Source organism: Eretmochelys imbricata, chromosome 13 (genome assembly GCF_965152235.1).
Source record: "Eretmochelys imbricata isolate rEreImb1 chromosome 13, rEreImb1.hap1, whole genome shotgun sequence".
Lineage (NCBI taxonomy): Eukaryota > Metazoa > Chordata > Testudines > Cheloniidae > Eretmochelys > Eretmochelys imbricata.
Genome location: NC_135584.1, coordinates 12,488,117 through 12,504,533, shown reverse-complemented (window position 1 = coordinate 12,504,533; position 16,417 = coordinate 12,488,117). Strand labels below are relative to the sequence as shown.

General features: G+C 39.5%; 1 protein-coding gene across 2 annotated transcripts; it reads left to right on the top strand.

Annotated features, from left to right (window-relative positions):
* Positions 1-784: 784 nt before the first annotated feature.
* Positions 785-13,930, top strand: RAE1 (ribonucleic acid export 1). Of its 2 annotated transcripts, XM_077831883.1 has the most exons (12): positions 785-934; positions 1,980-2,076; positions 2,401-2,505; positions 3,999-4,091; positions 6,878-6,964; positions 7,783-7,869; positions 8,188-8,259; positions 8,773-8,880; positions 9,875-9,981; positions 10,064-10,139; positions 10,727-10,921; positions 12,650-13,930. In XM_077831883.1, the coding sequence occupies exons 2-12, from the start codon at positions 1,987-1,989 to the stop codon at positions 12,734-12,736; spliced, it is 1,107 nt and encodes a 368-aa protein (XP_077688009.1). In that variant the 5' UTR covers positions 785-934; positions 1,980-1,986; the 3' UTR covers positions 12,737-13,930. The 2 variants fall into 2 exon arrangements, with proteins under 2 accessions (XP_077688009.1, XP_077688010.1); XM_077831884.1 differs by lacking the exons at positions 785-934; positions 1,980-2,076 and adding an exon at positions 1,746-1,942.
* Positions 13,931-16,417: the final 2,487 nt, after the last annotated feature.

The window sequence follows — 16,417 nt, the reverse complement described above, 5'->3', positions numbered from 1 at the left end:
AAGAAAAAAGTCTGTAGACTACATCACTTGTTCTTTTATTTAAAAGAGAACCACTTTTTCTTTCTACCTACTGTACTGTACCTTAGTTCTGCTGCATTGTGGCACTCTGTCATTTGCATCACTTCAAGTGTCTAGCTACAAAAATAGCCTAGACCAGAAAATTAATGCACTGGTGTTTTGTTTAATCAGTAGTTGTAATAAATTCTTACGATCATTAAAATTCCACTTTTCTCTAGCTGGTAACTGATGTAGCACATTTCCTGTCCTATATTGCTTGATATAAACATCGCAAACTCAGTTGGTCCTGTTCCACCATCCCAACATAGTGTATTACATGTCCATTCTTCTTCAGAAGGTGTTAATTATTTAAGTACATTTTCATTAAGTATGTTTCCATCTTTGTAATCTTTAAAGGTTTGTTTAGCCTTTTGGGAAGAGAATTTAAGTGATCAGATGCACCTTTTTAGGTGGTGCCTCCCTCTTGTCTTTGGGCATCCCCCTAAGAAGTTGGTATAATTAAATGCATGATAACAGTTCTCCTCCTTGATGGGGGAAAAACAGCAGAGAGTTGCCCACACCCCTCTGCTACATGGGCCTCGCTAACACGCGCAACACCATAGGCCGGTGAGCGTGCGATGTGCCTGGTCACATGACCCCGTTACCGCCCCACCATCCCATGTCCGGCAGCCCTCTCGTGCCGCCCTCGGCCCAGCTCAGAGTCAGCCCCGCCTCTTTTCCCGAACAGGCGCGGGCGCCCTCTGTGAGCTCAGCTCCGGCTAGCGCATGCGCGGTGGGAAGCGGCCTGTTCCGGCTCGGCCGTGTGTGTGAGCCGGTGGTGCCGCGCCGCTGCCTCCCTCGCTTTCGTCCCGCCCTGCCCCCCGCCCGAAGCGCGCTCCTCGCCTCACGCTCCCTCAGGAGCTCACCCGGTTCTTGGGTAAGTGCGGAGTGGCCCTCGCCGGGGCAGGCCTAGTCGGGTGTCTGAGCCCAGCACCTTCCCTGCCCCCCTCAGCACCTCCCTGCCTGGCACCCCTTCCCTCCACATCCGCCGCTGGTCCGCTCTCCTCTGGAGAGCTCCCGATGGGTACCGGGCGGCCGCTCCCTATTTCCCTGCTGCCCCCAGCAGCTGCCCCGCTGCCTCCTGGCCCCATCCCCCAGCAACTGGCCCCAGCTCTCTGCTGCCCCATCCCCCAGCAACTGGCCCCAGCTCTCTCTTGTCAGCCAACAACTGCTCCTTCCTCCCTGCCCTAGTGCCCCTATTTCCCCTCCTAATGCTCCCTGCCTCAATGTAAACTGCTCCTCAGACATGTAAATTGATTGAAACAATTGATCTTACACCCTCCCCCATCTGCTGACCTGTCAATGCTTATTATACGGGCCTCAGCAAATGGTCCTACCGGATTAGAAAGTATCCTCCTCCCTCTCCCTGTGTACGCTTCCCCAATGTCACAGCTTTTATTTATGAAGTTTCTTCTCTGTTTCCAAAGGGTGTTTGGAGTGTTGCATGAGCAAAAATACTGTTATTAACATAAATAATAAGAAAGACAAAGGTAGCAATGTTTTTCAAAGCTCTCTGGGCTTGTGCAGAGACATAACCAATGAGATTAAGATGACCTGTGCGTAGTTATTGCTCATTGGAGGAATTGTTGACCCTCCAAAATCAGATTTTTCTGGGGAAAATGAGGGTGAGGCTGAGGCCAAGGCCGACACTTGAGCTGAATAAGCATCGCAGAATCTTGCGCACACACACACAAAAGTTAAATCTCTGACAGGGATAGGAAGAAACTTATTTTGTGGGCAGGTTATTTTATAATTATCCATTATGTTATTTATTTCCCCCGCACCTTCCTCTAGAGAGCATCTGGTACTGGCTGTTAGAGAAAGGATACTGAACTAGATGGACCACTCTGATTTGGTACAACACTTCCTATGTCCCCAAGTAAAGGTCTGTTGCTTTTAATGGGCATTCTTATCATTTGCAGGGCCAAGATGAGTTTGTTTGGATCAACCTCAGGGTTTGGAGCTGGTGGTACCAGCATGTTTGGAAATACAGCAACAGATAATCACAACCCCATGAAGGTACTTGTATTAACCTACTTGTAAACAGTGGGTATCAGGCAATCTCCTTTCCATGAATTAGGAGTGAACATGATCATGTATTTATTTATTTTCTCTCTTTCCCCAAACTCATTCTTCCTAAGTATTGAGAAGTTTCAGGGTTTGTTATCAAATGCAGTATGAATATCCTTTTTTAATATGCCCTTTTAATACTTTTTTCATGTACTATCTATTTTGCAAAACTCAGTGCTTTGTTAATTTGCACTATGACTAGAAGACACATTGTTAAGTTCTATGACGTATAAATATTTGGGGTTTTGTTTTGTTTTTTTGGCCTTTTTACAGGATATTGAAGTTACATCTCCACCTGATGACAGCATTGGTTGTTTAGCTTTCAGTCCCCTAGCATTGCCGGGTAACTTCCTTATTGCAGGATCCTGGGCAAATGATGTAAGTATTAAATGAGCGTTGTCTGTAGAAAGGACAGTTTAAATCTCTTTAGCCTGATACATACTTACCTACCCTTGTTACAAGTTATACTTAAGATTGCTGGAGTTTAAAGATTGGAGGAAAAGAGCTTTTTTCCCCCATTTTCCTTTATTTAATTGACAGAAGTTTGTCTTAAACAAGTTTTGTTGTTTCATCTGAAAAGTCAGTTTTCCCCTTATTTTCTTTGTGTCATTGTATAGCTCTAGGGCACAGAAAATAACTTTTAAAAAACAGAAATATGGTTCTGTAAACATGAAAATCAGCAAAGGGCAGGCGTAGTACCCGAAATTACTTTTAATAAATTTTTTGAGGTTGACAGCATTTCAAGCTGACAGTGTCATTTAAACTTCAGCTCAAGGGAATGACTTTTACTTCTTGATTCTGTGCTTTATAATGGCTAGTCCAATTTGTATATCTGTAGAGAGGACTAGTCTCTGTAGCATATGTATTTGTTACATTTGTCTGCTACTTTCACTAAACAGAAGAAAATAATCCCCTCCTCTCCATATCTGTTCCTCAGGCAGTTGTATGCTATGCAGATACAGGTTATGATTCAGAGTATTGTTGTAAGAGATTGGAATTTCAGCAGATGCAGATTTTCCCAAACTGTGGTATGTGGACAGCCAGCGGTCCACAGTGAATTAGTCTCGGTGCTGGCTCCTGCCTGAATAGTTCCCTAATTTTCATTTTCAAAGTGAAAAGTTGGTGTAGTTTATGTATGGATGCTATTTGATTTCCAGTAGGAGGTGAGCTCGTCTGTGCAATTGTGAATGGGAGGGAACGTGGTCCACAAGTCAATCTCAATGTTAAGATGTTCATGCTATTAAAAGATTGGGGTCTCCTGAACTAGACAAAGTTCAGTCCAATATCAAAGATCTTGCAGTTCCCAGTTTAATTTAGATTAAACAACAAGTATTGAGCGAAGGGAGTTAATGGCTTTTCTGAACGTTTTCAGTAATTAAAAAAAATCATGAATCTCTATAGCATTTGAATTCTTAATAGGTGCTCCTATTTATCGTTCCTTTCTCATAATACAAAAGTAATGGGCTATTCAGTGAAATTGTAAACGTAAAAGAAATTGATAGAAAACATTCCTTTACATAGTGCTTAATCTGGGAAACTCATTGCCACAAGACATCGTTTAAGCCAAAAGCTTGGTACAATTTGAAAAAGGATTATCCACAGTTAAATGTACACTGGTAAATATAGGAAATGCTCCGTGTTGCTGACATCAAAGGCAAAATCAGAAAGGGTTATGATTGGCAATTGTATGATTGTAACTGTTGCCTTTCCTCCTTCCCTTCTTCCCCTCCATCTAAATTCAGTGTGTTAAGTAAGGGTAAGTTCTTCAGGACAGAGGCATTGCTTTGTTTCTGAGAGACATCTAGCACATTCCTGGGTACGTAAACAATAGTACTATATTACTAAATTGATATGTGCATCTTTTCTCATAGGTTCGGTGTTGGGAAGTTCAAGATAATGGACAGACAATTCCGAAAGCTCAGCAGATGCACACAGGGCCTGTGCTAGATGTGTGTTGGAGTGATGTATGTTCCTTTGTTTCAAAAAGTATTTTCAAAGAAATTGATAACTTTATCCAGAAAACAAATATCTTTACTTCTAGTTTCAAAACACACATAGACTTAAAATGTAGATAATCCTAAAATTGTAGCATAGATTTTTGTTGTCTAAATTCATGGTTCGTTTGTTTTAACAAATTAGACTACTACTTGGGTGTGCAGATGCAATGGTAGGAGGTTGTTTTAAGCTGTTAATAGCTAGTACAGTTTTCAATAATTTGTGGTAGTACAAAAGGCCTTCCATAAGTCTTATGTACTGGAGTGAATTTCACCCTAGAATATTACTACTTTAAGCATAATGACAGGTTTCAGAGTAGCAGCCGTGTTAGTCTGTATCCGCAAAAAGAAAAGGAGGACTGGTGGCACCTTAGAGACTAACAAATTTATTTGAGCATAAGCTTTCGTGAGCTACATGAATGCATCCGATGAAGTGAGCTGTAGCTCACGAAAGCTTATGCTCAAATAAATTTGTTAGTCTCTAAGGTGCCACAAGTCCTCCTTTTCTTTTTACTATTTTAAGCATAATTGCAGAATGTTTTGTTTCATTCCCGTTCATAGTTTGAATTTTGTGCTCTTTCAGTTTTGATCAACACTTTTTTGTTCTTTGTTTTTTCTCTCAGTTTGGTCTATGAATGTAAATTATTTTTAGGGTTTTGTTTAAATTAATATGTGAGACTTCCTTACATGAGTAGACTATTATGACAGTTTGAAACTGCATGGTTATGATTTGACCAATTAAAACACTTGTCAAAAGTTAGTAAATACTAGTATCGGTATATTCTTCTGTGCAATATTTTGTAAGTATTGGAAAAAGGAAAACAGTGGAATATTGGCATGTTGTTCGCTATCCTCTTTTAAAAAAAATAAAATGCCATTCCTTTGAGATCTAAGATGCTTCTCAGTTTTTTGGGGCATCTTATCTTGTGTGTCCACTCTTTGATTAGAAAAAGCATTGCATATTTATAAGACTAGAAAACAATTAGGAGAAAGGTATGAAGTAGAATTTTGGACTGCTGTTAAGCAGTAGAACAGGACAATATCAGTCTATTCAACTGGATAGCAATCTCAACGTGTTTGTCAATTCAGATAAATGTAGTGACAAACAGTACATAACGGTTGAGAGAGTGATTCAGATAATGAACATTAGGCAAAATGCTATTTTGTATGATTGTTTTTTGGACAATTGGCCTGATTCTCCATTATCTTTACTCCTCAGGGCATTCTGCGCCAAATAATTCAAAATTATGCACACAATATTTTAAAATTCTGCAATATTCTCCAAGTTTAATTTGTCAATAAATAAATGCAGAGTCTCCAGCATGGCAGTGGGGAGCACAGGCCACTGGCTGCACGAAGGTGAGAGATCACCCTGCAGCCTCCCCACCTCCCACCTTTGGGACACGGACTCAGTGGTGACGCTGCACCTGACTCTGACACAGCACAAGGCCTGGGCCTGCCCCAGAAACACTCTGGAGCCAGGTGCACCAGGTGTGGGGCAGGCAGGTTTAACCAGGCAGGATCCAAATGTGGAGGGGCTCAGCATGGGGGGGATCCAGATGTGGGGTAAAAGCATTCTGTGTGAGACAATCTGGGTGCAGGCAGCTTGGGGGTCTAGTGTGTGTGTGGGGGGGGAATCTGGATGCACAGAGACTCGTTGGGTGGGGCAGGTGCAGGGGCAATGGGACTCTGCAGGGGTTTCCAGGTAAAAGTGGTTGGGGCTTAGCGGAGAGGTCTGGGTGTGGGAGTCTCAGCAGTGGGGTCTGGGGGAGTAGGGCATGGTGGGGTGAGGGTCTGGATGCAGCTAGTTTGGGATCAATGGTATGGGGGTCTCGATGTGGGGGGGGCGCAGGTGGTGCAGAGGGGTGGGTCTCACCAGGGTGGGGGTTTGAGTGCAAGGAGTTCAGTGGGGGTGGTCTGGGTGCATGGTTGGGGCTCTGGAGGTGGGGGGCCTTGGTGCAGGGGTTCCAGATTCAGGGCTTGAGGTTCAGTGGGGTGGGGTTCAGTTATGGAGGGCTAGGGGGGTTCTCAGTGTACAGGGTGAAACTTGGTAGGGGTGTCTGGGTATGAGAGGTCCAGATACATGGGGGTTGGGCAGATGGGGGAGCAGCTCCCTTTACGGTGACCCCTCCCCCCACTGCTGAGGAGCAATGGGGGCAGGAAGTGGGGAGGATGCTGAGCTTCCTGCAGCTGGGGGAGGTTTCTGGGGGTGGGTCTGACAAGGCCCCAGCCACTCCATGCCGGGAAAGAAGTCTCATCCTCTCCTGCCTCCAGCCCAGCCAGGACTATCAGCTGATCCCGACTCGGAGTAGGAGCCACTCGCTGGGGTGTCCCCAACCTGCGATGGTTTACCTCTCTGCCGGCTGCTCCAGGTGCCTGAAATGATGTACCTGTGCAGCTGGGGAGTGCTGCGTGACTGCTCTTGCAGCTTCCTTTTGCTTCCCTGTCAGAAAGTCATTTTTATGCGGGGGACATGAATTCTGTACACGCGCAGTGAGTGGCACAGAATTCCCCCAGGAGTAGGTCACCTTGCACCGAATATAGTCGCTTACTCCTATGCAAATACTCTCAGAATAGTATTATTATACATACCCATTTTATTAAATGACTACACAAGTACTAGGCAGTGAAGAATCAGGCCCAGCAATTCTTTAATGGGTATTGGATATTACAAACATAAAATTACATGTACTGTGGTGCAGTTAATATTTAATCTTTTAAAATTATGAAACTGAATTATTTTTCTCTCATTTTAGGATGGGAGTAAAGTATTTACTGCCTCTTGTGATAAAACCGCCAAAATGTGGGATCTCAACAGTAACCAGGCCATACAAATTGCACAGGTAAGTAACTCCCAAGTTCTTTCCCTCAAGAGAGATGCTAAAGCATCACTTCTTTTAAATAAATCTTTTAAAAAAAGGAATCTTTACTAGTCAATTTAAAGTAACACTCAACATTTTCCAATTAGATGAGGAAGGTGCCTGTCAAATTGCTAGCTAAATTTTAAGGTGGCCGTAACTGATGATTACTGGGACCTAGTTAAATCAAATCTTAGGCAAAAGTCCTGTGTGCCCCCAAGAGATTTCCCATCCCTTACGGCCTCACTGTAGCACCCAGCTGCAGACTGATTCCTCCTTTGATTACCCATTGTTGCTTCTCCACCTCATTTTGGCTCCACTTCGCTTTCTTTGTTTCAGTTACCCAGTCCTCTGTGCTGCTTTCTTGCTCTGTTTCACTGATAGTTTGTTCTGCTCTCCAGTCTTTTTTACATAGATTTTGGATGAGCTCTAAGATTGTAGGAAAACAGAGCTTATATGTAATTGTTGAGTTCTCTTTCATGAGGGTATTGACTTCATAAGTGCACTGTTAATAGAATCTGATATCTACATTCAACTGTAGTGCATATTTTTACTCTAATATGAAACACTTATTTCTGTTAATGTAAAGTCTCTATGATATGTGAAATTAAATAAGTGAAAATGTTCACTCTTTTCTTATAGTTTAGTTGTGGTGAAGCATACAAATTTTGATTGTAGTGGTGATTTAATAAACATTTATATCCTGCCTTTGTACCATTCTTTTGCTGTACACAACCAAAAAGTGATACAGGCTGTTATTTTAAAAGAACGTATGTGCATTGTTCTTGGTTGTTTTCCTTCAGCATGAAGCCCCCGTTAAGACTGTCCATTGGATTAAAGCACCAAACTATAGCTGTGTGATGACAGGAAGTTGGGATAAAACTTTGAAGGTATGAAAATTGTACCTGATAAATGGGTTTTATACTATGCTAATATACGTAAAACTGGAAGCGTTTACTATAAATTTTGCTGAAATATACTAATTTAAAAAATCAAGAGGTCACTTTTATTGGTGATAATTTCTAGCCCTAAGAAAATGTGTTTTATCCCCCTCTGGCCAGTTGTAAACAACTTAAAATGAAAATGTGGCCAGGCCCATTGTGCTAAAGTAATCAGTTCCAATATTTCTAACTGCTTATATGGTATATTTGATGGCAAAAGAAATTCTTCAAGTCTTTTAAATCCATTGATTTTCTTTTTTTCCTTAGTTCTGGGATACACGATCACCAACTCCTATGATGACATTACAGCTGCCTGAAAGATGCTACTGTGCTGATGTGGTAAGCCAATCAATAAACTCCTGTTTCATGAAGATGAAATTTGTGGGAACTAGTTTGCTCAGAGGATTAATGGCTTCAAAGCCCATGATATCTAGGTCATATGAAACCAGCCCAGGTTACTATTAAATAAAAGTTACTCTTTGACAGCTGTTTGATCTCAGTCTAGTTCCAGGTGGATCGACATTCCCTTCCTATGAAGCACTAGTAGTGGCCTTCTTGGCATTAAGAGGAGAGGGGCCAAAAATAGAATTGACACTGAAACTGAACTGCCCTTGCTTCCTTGCCCATATCAGAATTTATGCTTCATGTTGGAAGAAGCCTGTGCTACTATTGCCCTTGCTGTACCTATTCTGCAGATAAAATTTTCAGTCTATGGGTCACCTTCTACCAGAACTAACAGTCTTGCTCTTTTGAGTTGACTTTTTGAGGGGTTTGGGTGAAATAAGTAACTTGAAGGAGATGAAATTAACGTAGCCTAGTCTCTTCCAACCAGTCCCTCTCGTCCTTGTTCAGGTGCATCCCATGGCAGTTGTCGCAACTGCGGAAAGGGGTTTGATAGTATACCAGTTGGAGAATCAGCCTTCTGAATTTAGAAGAATAGAATCTCCACTGAAACACCAGGTAAATCATTAATTATATTTATTACAAGTTTATTAATGCAGCATATAAAATGGTGGTTTGGATTCTTAAAAATAATAAAAAATTAAAACTACATTCTCTCCATGCCGTATAGTTTGTGCCCCTGAATACACTTAGACTTTCAATGTGGTGTATATTCTGCAACTCTGTTGTACATATCTCCTTCCAAGTGGATGACTTCAACTGAAAAAGGTTTCTTGAAAACACATGGCATTAAGAAATGTATTAAGATTTATTTCAAATGAAGTAATTTGACTGGCTTTCTTTATAGGAATAAGGAACAGTGAAAGACTATGCATTACAACATTTTAATGAAATATATCTGAATATTTACAACTAAAATCAGGAACTATTTTAGTTAAATACTAAAAACTTTACAGTTCAGCTTAATGGGACAGATCCTGCAAACCCATTGCAAGCACATTTTGGCATCTGTGGAGAGGAAGACTTGCAGGATCAGGCTCACAATTCAATTTCATTATTGTTTTTAATTTTGGTCCAAAATGTCAGTCTCCCTTCTTCCTGTTTGTTCTTAACAAGACTAATACAGTGCTGTATTGTATAACAGGTAGTTCTTCCAGAGAAGCAGGATTGATGGTATCTTGCTAGAATATAGTAATTTTTCCTCACTATATTAATGTACAGTTTGGGACATGGAATTTTGAGAAATTTTTCAAATTCAGTCATGTCACCTAATATGCAAAAGATTTTTGTATGTGTAATTCCTTGGTGAAGGAGGAAAGCTGTTGTGTTCGTTTTGAGGGAATGTCTGCCACTGATCCCCAAGTGAATTCAGAAATGTAGATATTCAGATCCAAATTTTCAGAGGGGCTTTGACCCATTTTCTAATATTGTATGTGCTTTTCTCCGTGTGGTGTTAGTACATGCAGTGAGTTGTGCCCCCATAGAGAGCAATGTTTAGAAAATCTGGCCTTAAGCTTCTGTCTAAAATGCTCTGTATCTTTCTCAAATTTAGCATCGCTGTGTTGCTATTTTTAAAGACAAAGTGAACAAACCTACTGGATTTGCCCTTGGAAGTATAGAAGGAAGGGTAGCGATTCACTATATCAACCCACCAAATCCGTAAGTGTGATTTTTAAAACACACTGCATTATATTGTTCATTTTGAAATTAAGAAAATGTGAAGGACTATCTTTCTTTTCAGAGCCAAAGATAACTTCACTTTTAAATGTCATCGCTCCAATGGAACAAACACATCTGCACCTCAGGATATCTATGCTGTAAGTATTCAGCACATCATTGCATCATTTTTGTAGTGCAGTTAGAAGCTACATACACATAATAAACAATTTTGTATGAAATCTACCATTAATGCTCTTTTCTTTGACCTTTTCTTGTACCTAAAGTGTTCTTTTGCTTATGCTTAGAGGAAAAATTATATGCAAATATTAAAATAGGAGTAGGCAAAGTATTCTGCCCTTTGTTATAAACAACCAAAAAACCCACAACTTGGCTGACTTTCTATTAAGACTTATTAGGACAATGCATTCAATATATTTTTCTGTACCCAAGTTTTTGTTTATGGGAAAACATAGTACTCATTAAGCCTCTGCTTAAGAATCTGTTCAACACCAAGGGAATTACTGTGTTCTCTAATGGGAATTTGTATTTAAAGTATACCTGGTCAGGAGGAACAAATGATTTTTGGCAAAAAATGCATTGTCAAGACTAAAATGCAACTAGTCTTAATTTAAATTAGGTAAATCTGCACATAATATATTTACACTCACTGACTACAGTATATGCAGTGTAAAACTCCATCTTGTCTATTGTTGGTTGTTTTATGTGATGGTTTGTATAACTGCAGGTAAATGGGATAGCATTTCATCCTGCCCATGGCACCCTTGCAACTGTAGGATCTGATGGTAGATTCAGCTTTTGGGATAAAGATGCACGAACAAAGCTAAAAACATCAGAACAGCTTGACCAGCCAATATCTGCTTGTTGTTTTAACCATAATGGGAATATTTTTGCATATGCTTCCAGTTACGACTGGTCCAAGGTAAGAAGGATTAACATTTAAAATTCGTATCAGTGGTTGTGAACTAAGAAGACAATATTTCAGTAGTCCTTTTCATCTGAGAGTCTCAAAGTTCTTTACAGGTATTAATAAAGTCTTCTAAATACACTCGGGAGATTGGGAATAGGTTGATATGGGATCACTTTAGCCACCTTTCAGATGAAACTTAGCACAGAATCAGTACATAGTTGTTTAAGCCAAGAAACAAAGAATATCTTACCCAACTGAATATAGGCTGAACATAGTTACCTGATTTAGGAATTTGTTCCAAATGTGAATGCTAATGGGAAGAATACCGTGGGATCATACCATAAGTAAAATTGATACTGCATCTCTTCCAAAGAGCACACCTAGAGCACTGCTAAAAAACATGCTGGGACATGGTTACTTTTATTAAACAAGTGGGTGAGTGTTATGTATTTAATTTCCAATACCACTTTCTACAGCTCCTTTGTGATGGTTTAAGGTCGGTCTTCCCAGTATGCACTCGGTGCGAAGATATTGAGACCTGATAGAATCACAGAATGAGACAATACAATTAGTAGTTTGAAAAAAGGAAGGTTGAAATCTAACCAATACTAATAGTTGTTTACAGTAGCATTATTCTTTCTATTATACCTTGTGTTGTACTTTAAATTTGATGAAGTATCTTTCATTTCCTGTTGTAAACTGTTGGAGATTTGCTGTTCATTCTTGAACAGTGGCATGTCACATCTCAGGAGTTCATTTGTAGATAAAGTGATATCTGTATGTAGTTAAATTTACTAATGTGCTTTATGGTCCTGCTGGATGAGAAACACTATAATTTTACTTTTATTGTTACAGTCAGACATAAGCCTTTTACTTGCATGAATGGGACACGTTGGCTTATATGAACTAACTGATCTTTCAGATCTGTAGATTATGAACTGATATTTAGTAGTGAAACTTGAGTTGGTAGGCAGTAAGTCTCCTTTCTAGATTCCATTTTTCTTTCAAGGAATGAAAGTCCATAACTTAACTGTTACAACCCAATGCATAATTTTAATGTCAGTGTCTGAATAAAGAAAACCAAGGAAATCCAGATGCCAGAAAAGAGAGCCAGATTTTCAAAGAGACCTAAGATCTTACGTGCCTTTTAAGACATGAATTATTCATGATGTTATTGCAATGGGTGTGTGCACTTGGCATTTGTATATGCAAATAAGTATTGGCAGTTACTCATTTTCACATGCGGAATACTAGATTTTATATTCACAATTGATAAATAAAAGTAATTGTATAATTGTGTGTGGACCCTGCGCTTCACTGTTTGAAAATTTGGCCCTCTTTTGTTTGGCTCAAAAGACAGAATGTACAGTAAGGCTGTAGTATCTTTATAATGTCCCCTCTTCATTCTTATCCCTGTCTAGAACAATCTTTTTACTTCTCTTAACTCCCAAACTACTTGAATTTTGCATGTAAAGCAAAAGTTTAAGGAATGTTCCTTCACTCTAAGCTTAAAGACCTGTTTTGAAAGTTGCCTTGCTTAGTGAATTGTTTCTAATTATAGTGCACACCCACCAATATTTCCCCTGGGTTGCATAGTAAATCTGATCTTTAAAAGTCCATATTTTTAAATTGTAAAGTCTCACTAAATCGAATTGACGGAATGTTCAGCTTCTTGTATTTCAAGATTAAGTTGATACTTTGAATAAGATAAATATAGCTAACTTTTTTTCTCTTTTTTAGGGCCACGAATTTTATAATCCGCAAAAGAAAAACTACATTTTTCTGCGTAATGCAGCAGAAGAGTTAAAGCCCAGGAATAAGAAGTAATGTGTATAATTCTGACTGGTGTTACAGCAGTACCTTTCTGCCACTGGACTCCTTTGCAGTTGTCAATTTTGGATCGCTAACATTTAGCAGGAAAGCCTATAAATAATACCAAAGTGTATTCTGACTTGCTGGAGAACATCATTTGAATTATGTATTCTGATGTGTACAGGAGCGTCTGATATTTGCAGGATGACTTACCATACATCTGTTCCTCTGCAGTAATTGCTGTAAAATCTCTAAATTCAAGACTGGTATTACTCTACTGTTTAGAAATGCAAGTATGTCTATGCCAATATTTTACCATTACTACAATAAAATATGTACATTTACAATAGTTCTGGAAAACTTGTGCAGATACTGTTTCTTTTAACTATTTGGGGAATTATGAATAACTTGTCTCAAAGGGGGCTGGTCATTCTGATTTTAATATAGAAGCGTTAGCAACTGTATAGCAGAAAGAAAGGCATTGCAAATTTGGTTTTCCTCAGGGTTTGGATTAATTTGGTATTTATGTATGTGACCAATAATAGTGACGAAGATCCAACATAGAACAGAGGGGCCTTGTGCAAACTCTCCTTTTCTCTTTCCGTGTACTCCAACAGTGTACTTCAGTCCTAACTTGCAGTACCCTTCCTTATCCCAGTCCTAAGCAGAGACTGCCAGTTGCGTCAGGTGGTATAGTTCAGTAACATGGACAGACAGCTAATGGTTAAGATGTGACCACCAAACTGATTTTTCACTTGTGGTCTAAACTGTTTGATCACCTAGATGTTTGTCTCCAGAGTTGAAAGGCTGTTCTTTTAACTCAGTGTGCCACCAATTTCCCCATAACATTTTTGTCAGGCTGAAATAAGGCTGATCACTTTAATACTGGATAGTTTATAGTGCAGGTGGGTTTCATCCCTGACTAAACAGTGCTGTGAAGTTAAGCAAAAATGATGTGGGTTTTTTCTGACTCAAATCTGCTACTGTTTATTTTTGTTAACTAAATGTTGTACACATGCCAAAGTTTTTTTTTTCTTTTTGAAGCTGACTGCTTATTATTCCTTTTGAGTATTATTTTTGGGGAAAAAATGGGGCCCCCATGTATACAAAGACGTGTCTTATTGTAAAGATCTCTGTAAAAATATACATTGTAACACTTGTGATTACTGATTCATAGCTACATTTAAAATAAAATTTTTACTAAATGCTTTTGTGTATTCAGTAGTTCTAAATCTCCTTTAATAATATGAACAGAATGCAATGAAAGGCCAAGAAGCCACTTTTGGAAATGTAGCACAAACATGCTGGCCTGATGCAATTTCAGGTTTCTCTTCTAAAACTAAAGCAACAGCTAAATGCAGTTGCACAAAAAATGTCCTGAGTTGGAAATCTACCTCATTTGCCACTTGCCATTTCATTATAAATCATTCCTGTGGTTTTTGTCTCAACGCTACTCCTCTTAGTTCATTAAATATAAAGGCCTTTTGTTTAATGGAATTAATCAAGTTCCTTGGTATCTCAACAGCCAACCACCTGGCAGCATGTTTTTGGTACAAATGAATCATGCTATCATCAAAATCTCTTGCTCAATGGTGCTCCTCTGTTTGCAGTGTTGATTTAACAGCTGTTAGCTGCATTTTTGAGGAATAATCATGCAATATGCCACTATTTCTCAGAGGTGCTCTTTGTTATGTTTAATTATCCAAGATAGGTTTCTACCCTGTACTGCTATGTTTGTCTGGTTTTAGTTTTCAAGTGCACAGAATGGAGTAGTTTCCCATTCTTTTTGTAATAGAGATGAGAATTTCCAACTGTTTTAGCAGTGACTGGTTGTTTGCTTAAGCAGTTATTATTTTGTTGAATGTCATTTTTTAAGTTTGCATACGTTTTCTGAAAGAAAAATAGTATTGTAATCATTCGTGCTAAGCATATTTCTAGTTTCTACAGATGAATTAATGCTATGAATGCCAACAAGTACTGAGCAGGCTAAAGGTCAACTTAATCCAATGTTGAGAAAAAAGTTACATTAACTGTGTTGTGGAGGACTTTTGTCCCCCAAATGTATTCAGAAACTAACAACAACTCTTCAATGTTTTAGGCAAAAAAAAAAAATTAGCTATCAAATTGAAAGAACTAATAGGAGTCTTATTCAGTGTAAGCCTATATGCAGTTTTCACACATCAGCATCGATGTGGAGTGGTCAGCACATATAAATTCATTCCCCTCATTGCTTATGGCTCTTCTAGTCAGCTGACCTTGGACAAATGTGTCCACTGTCAAGTTTTCTAGGTGCTCCCGTGGTGGCTGTTTTTTTTTGTGGGAGGCAAGGACGAGAGTGCTGCTTTGATGGGCATGGTGAGATAACAGGTATCAAGGATTCTTCTCTTTGTATCTACAAGTTGTTGTTCTCCTAGGTTGACAAGAACAAGCACCTTTGTCTTGGGTAAGCGTGGTGCCTAGCAGGACTGTTGCAGACCCAAATGATGAAACTTGCAATATCAAGCATGTTAAAGAAAAGAACCATTGGCCACCTATTTATCTTGCACCTGAGGAGTACATTCTTGCAAGGTGATTCACGTTATCAACGCCACTTTTAGTGTCATTGTAGTGGAGAATTAGATGGGGTTTCTTTTTGTCTCCTCCAACAGCCTTGTCTTGATACATTATTACTGACTTGCCCTTCTTTGGAGCATCGGAAACCAGGGTGAGTAGCCCAGCAAACCCGAACACTGATGACAACGTTTCTCTGTTGCTATGTGGATACATCTCATTGGGTATATCTATCTTGTTTCATCGGATTGTTCCAGCATAGGTCAAATTTTTGTTAAGTAGATCTTCAGTAAGCTGAATACTGGTGAAGAAGGTATCCCACACTACATTTCATCCGATCTTGTACCAGGACTGAACACAAGATCCTAACTGGCTGAAGACTAACTTGAACAATCAACGGAAACATGGTCTTCCTTCTCAGAGCAACTGTCAACATAATCTCGCACAAAGGCACTATCACCTAATATGTTGTCATCTCATGACAACTTGCATTCAGAGTTGCAAATCATTTTTATATGGTCAGAATATTGTGCTTTCCATTTGCCATCTTGAATTGCGCAACACACACAAGTCCCCTCAAGAATCTCCTGAGTCTGCAGTATTTGAAGGGCCACGATACTTAGATAAAAACTCCCCGCAAGAATGTTAGGCAAAGAGAGCCAGCATCATTCTGCTTTGTGTTGGGGATACCCAACAAGCCTGAATTTGAAAGGACAAACCTCCCTGGAGTGCCTTCTGCTTTAGGGTAACTATATGCAGTACCGCTGTTAGCAAATGTTAATTATTATGCTGCAAGATACTCACTTGAAGCAAATGTACATAAAACTACTAAAAAGACAGGATAACAGTGCAAGACGTTTGGAGTACATTTGTACCCCACATATTTTTAATATAGAAAAAATGTTTTTATGTTTTTTTTTGCTCAGTTGTGTACATGTGCGTAGGTGACAATGTCCTAAAACAGCATAGTTGGAGGGACACTTTATGAGTTATCACAACATATGTGCTTCTGGGATACAACATTACTCCACGAATGTGGATGAAGGTTAAGTGTAATAATTGATGACAAAATATTTTATTCTGACCTGTGTGTGCAACTTCCGCTGGTACCATTGTGCAGGGGAAAAGGGAGAAGCTGAATGTACT

What these genes read in the sequence shown, in the direction of transcription:
- RAE1 (XM_077831883.1), top strand. Translation starts at nt 1,987, where the DNA reads ATGAGTTTGTTTGGATCAACCTCAGGGTTTGGAGCTGGTGGTACCAGC. An exon ending in AATCTCCACTGAAACACCAG is followed by an intron (nt 8,881 to 9,874) that starts GTAAATCATTAA and finishes TCTCAAATTTAG; the next exon opens with CATCGCTGTGTTGCTATTTT. An exon ending in TATATCAACCCACCAAATCC is followed by an intron (nt 9,982 to 10,063) that starts GTAAGTGTGATT and finishes CTTTCTTTTCAG; the next exon opens with AGCCAAAGATAACTTCACTT.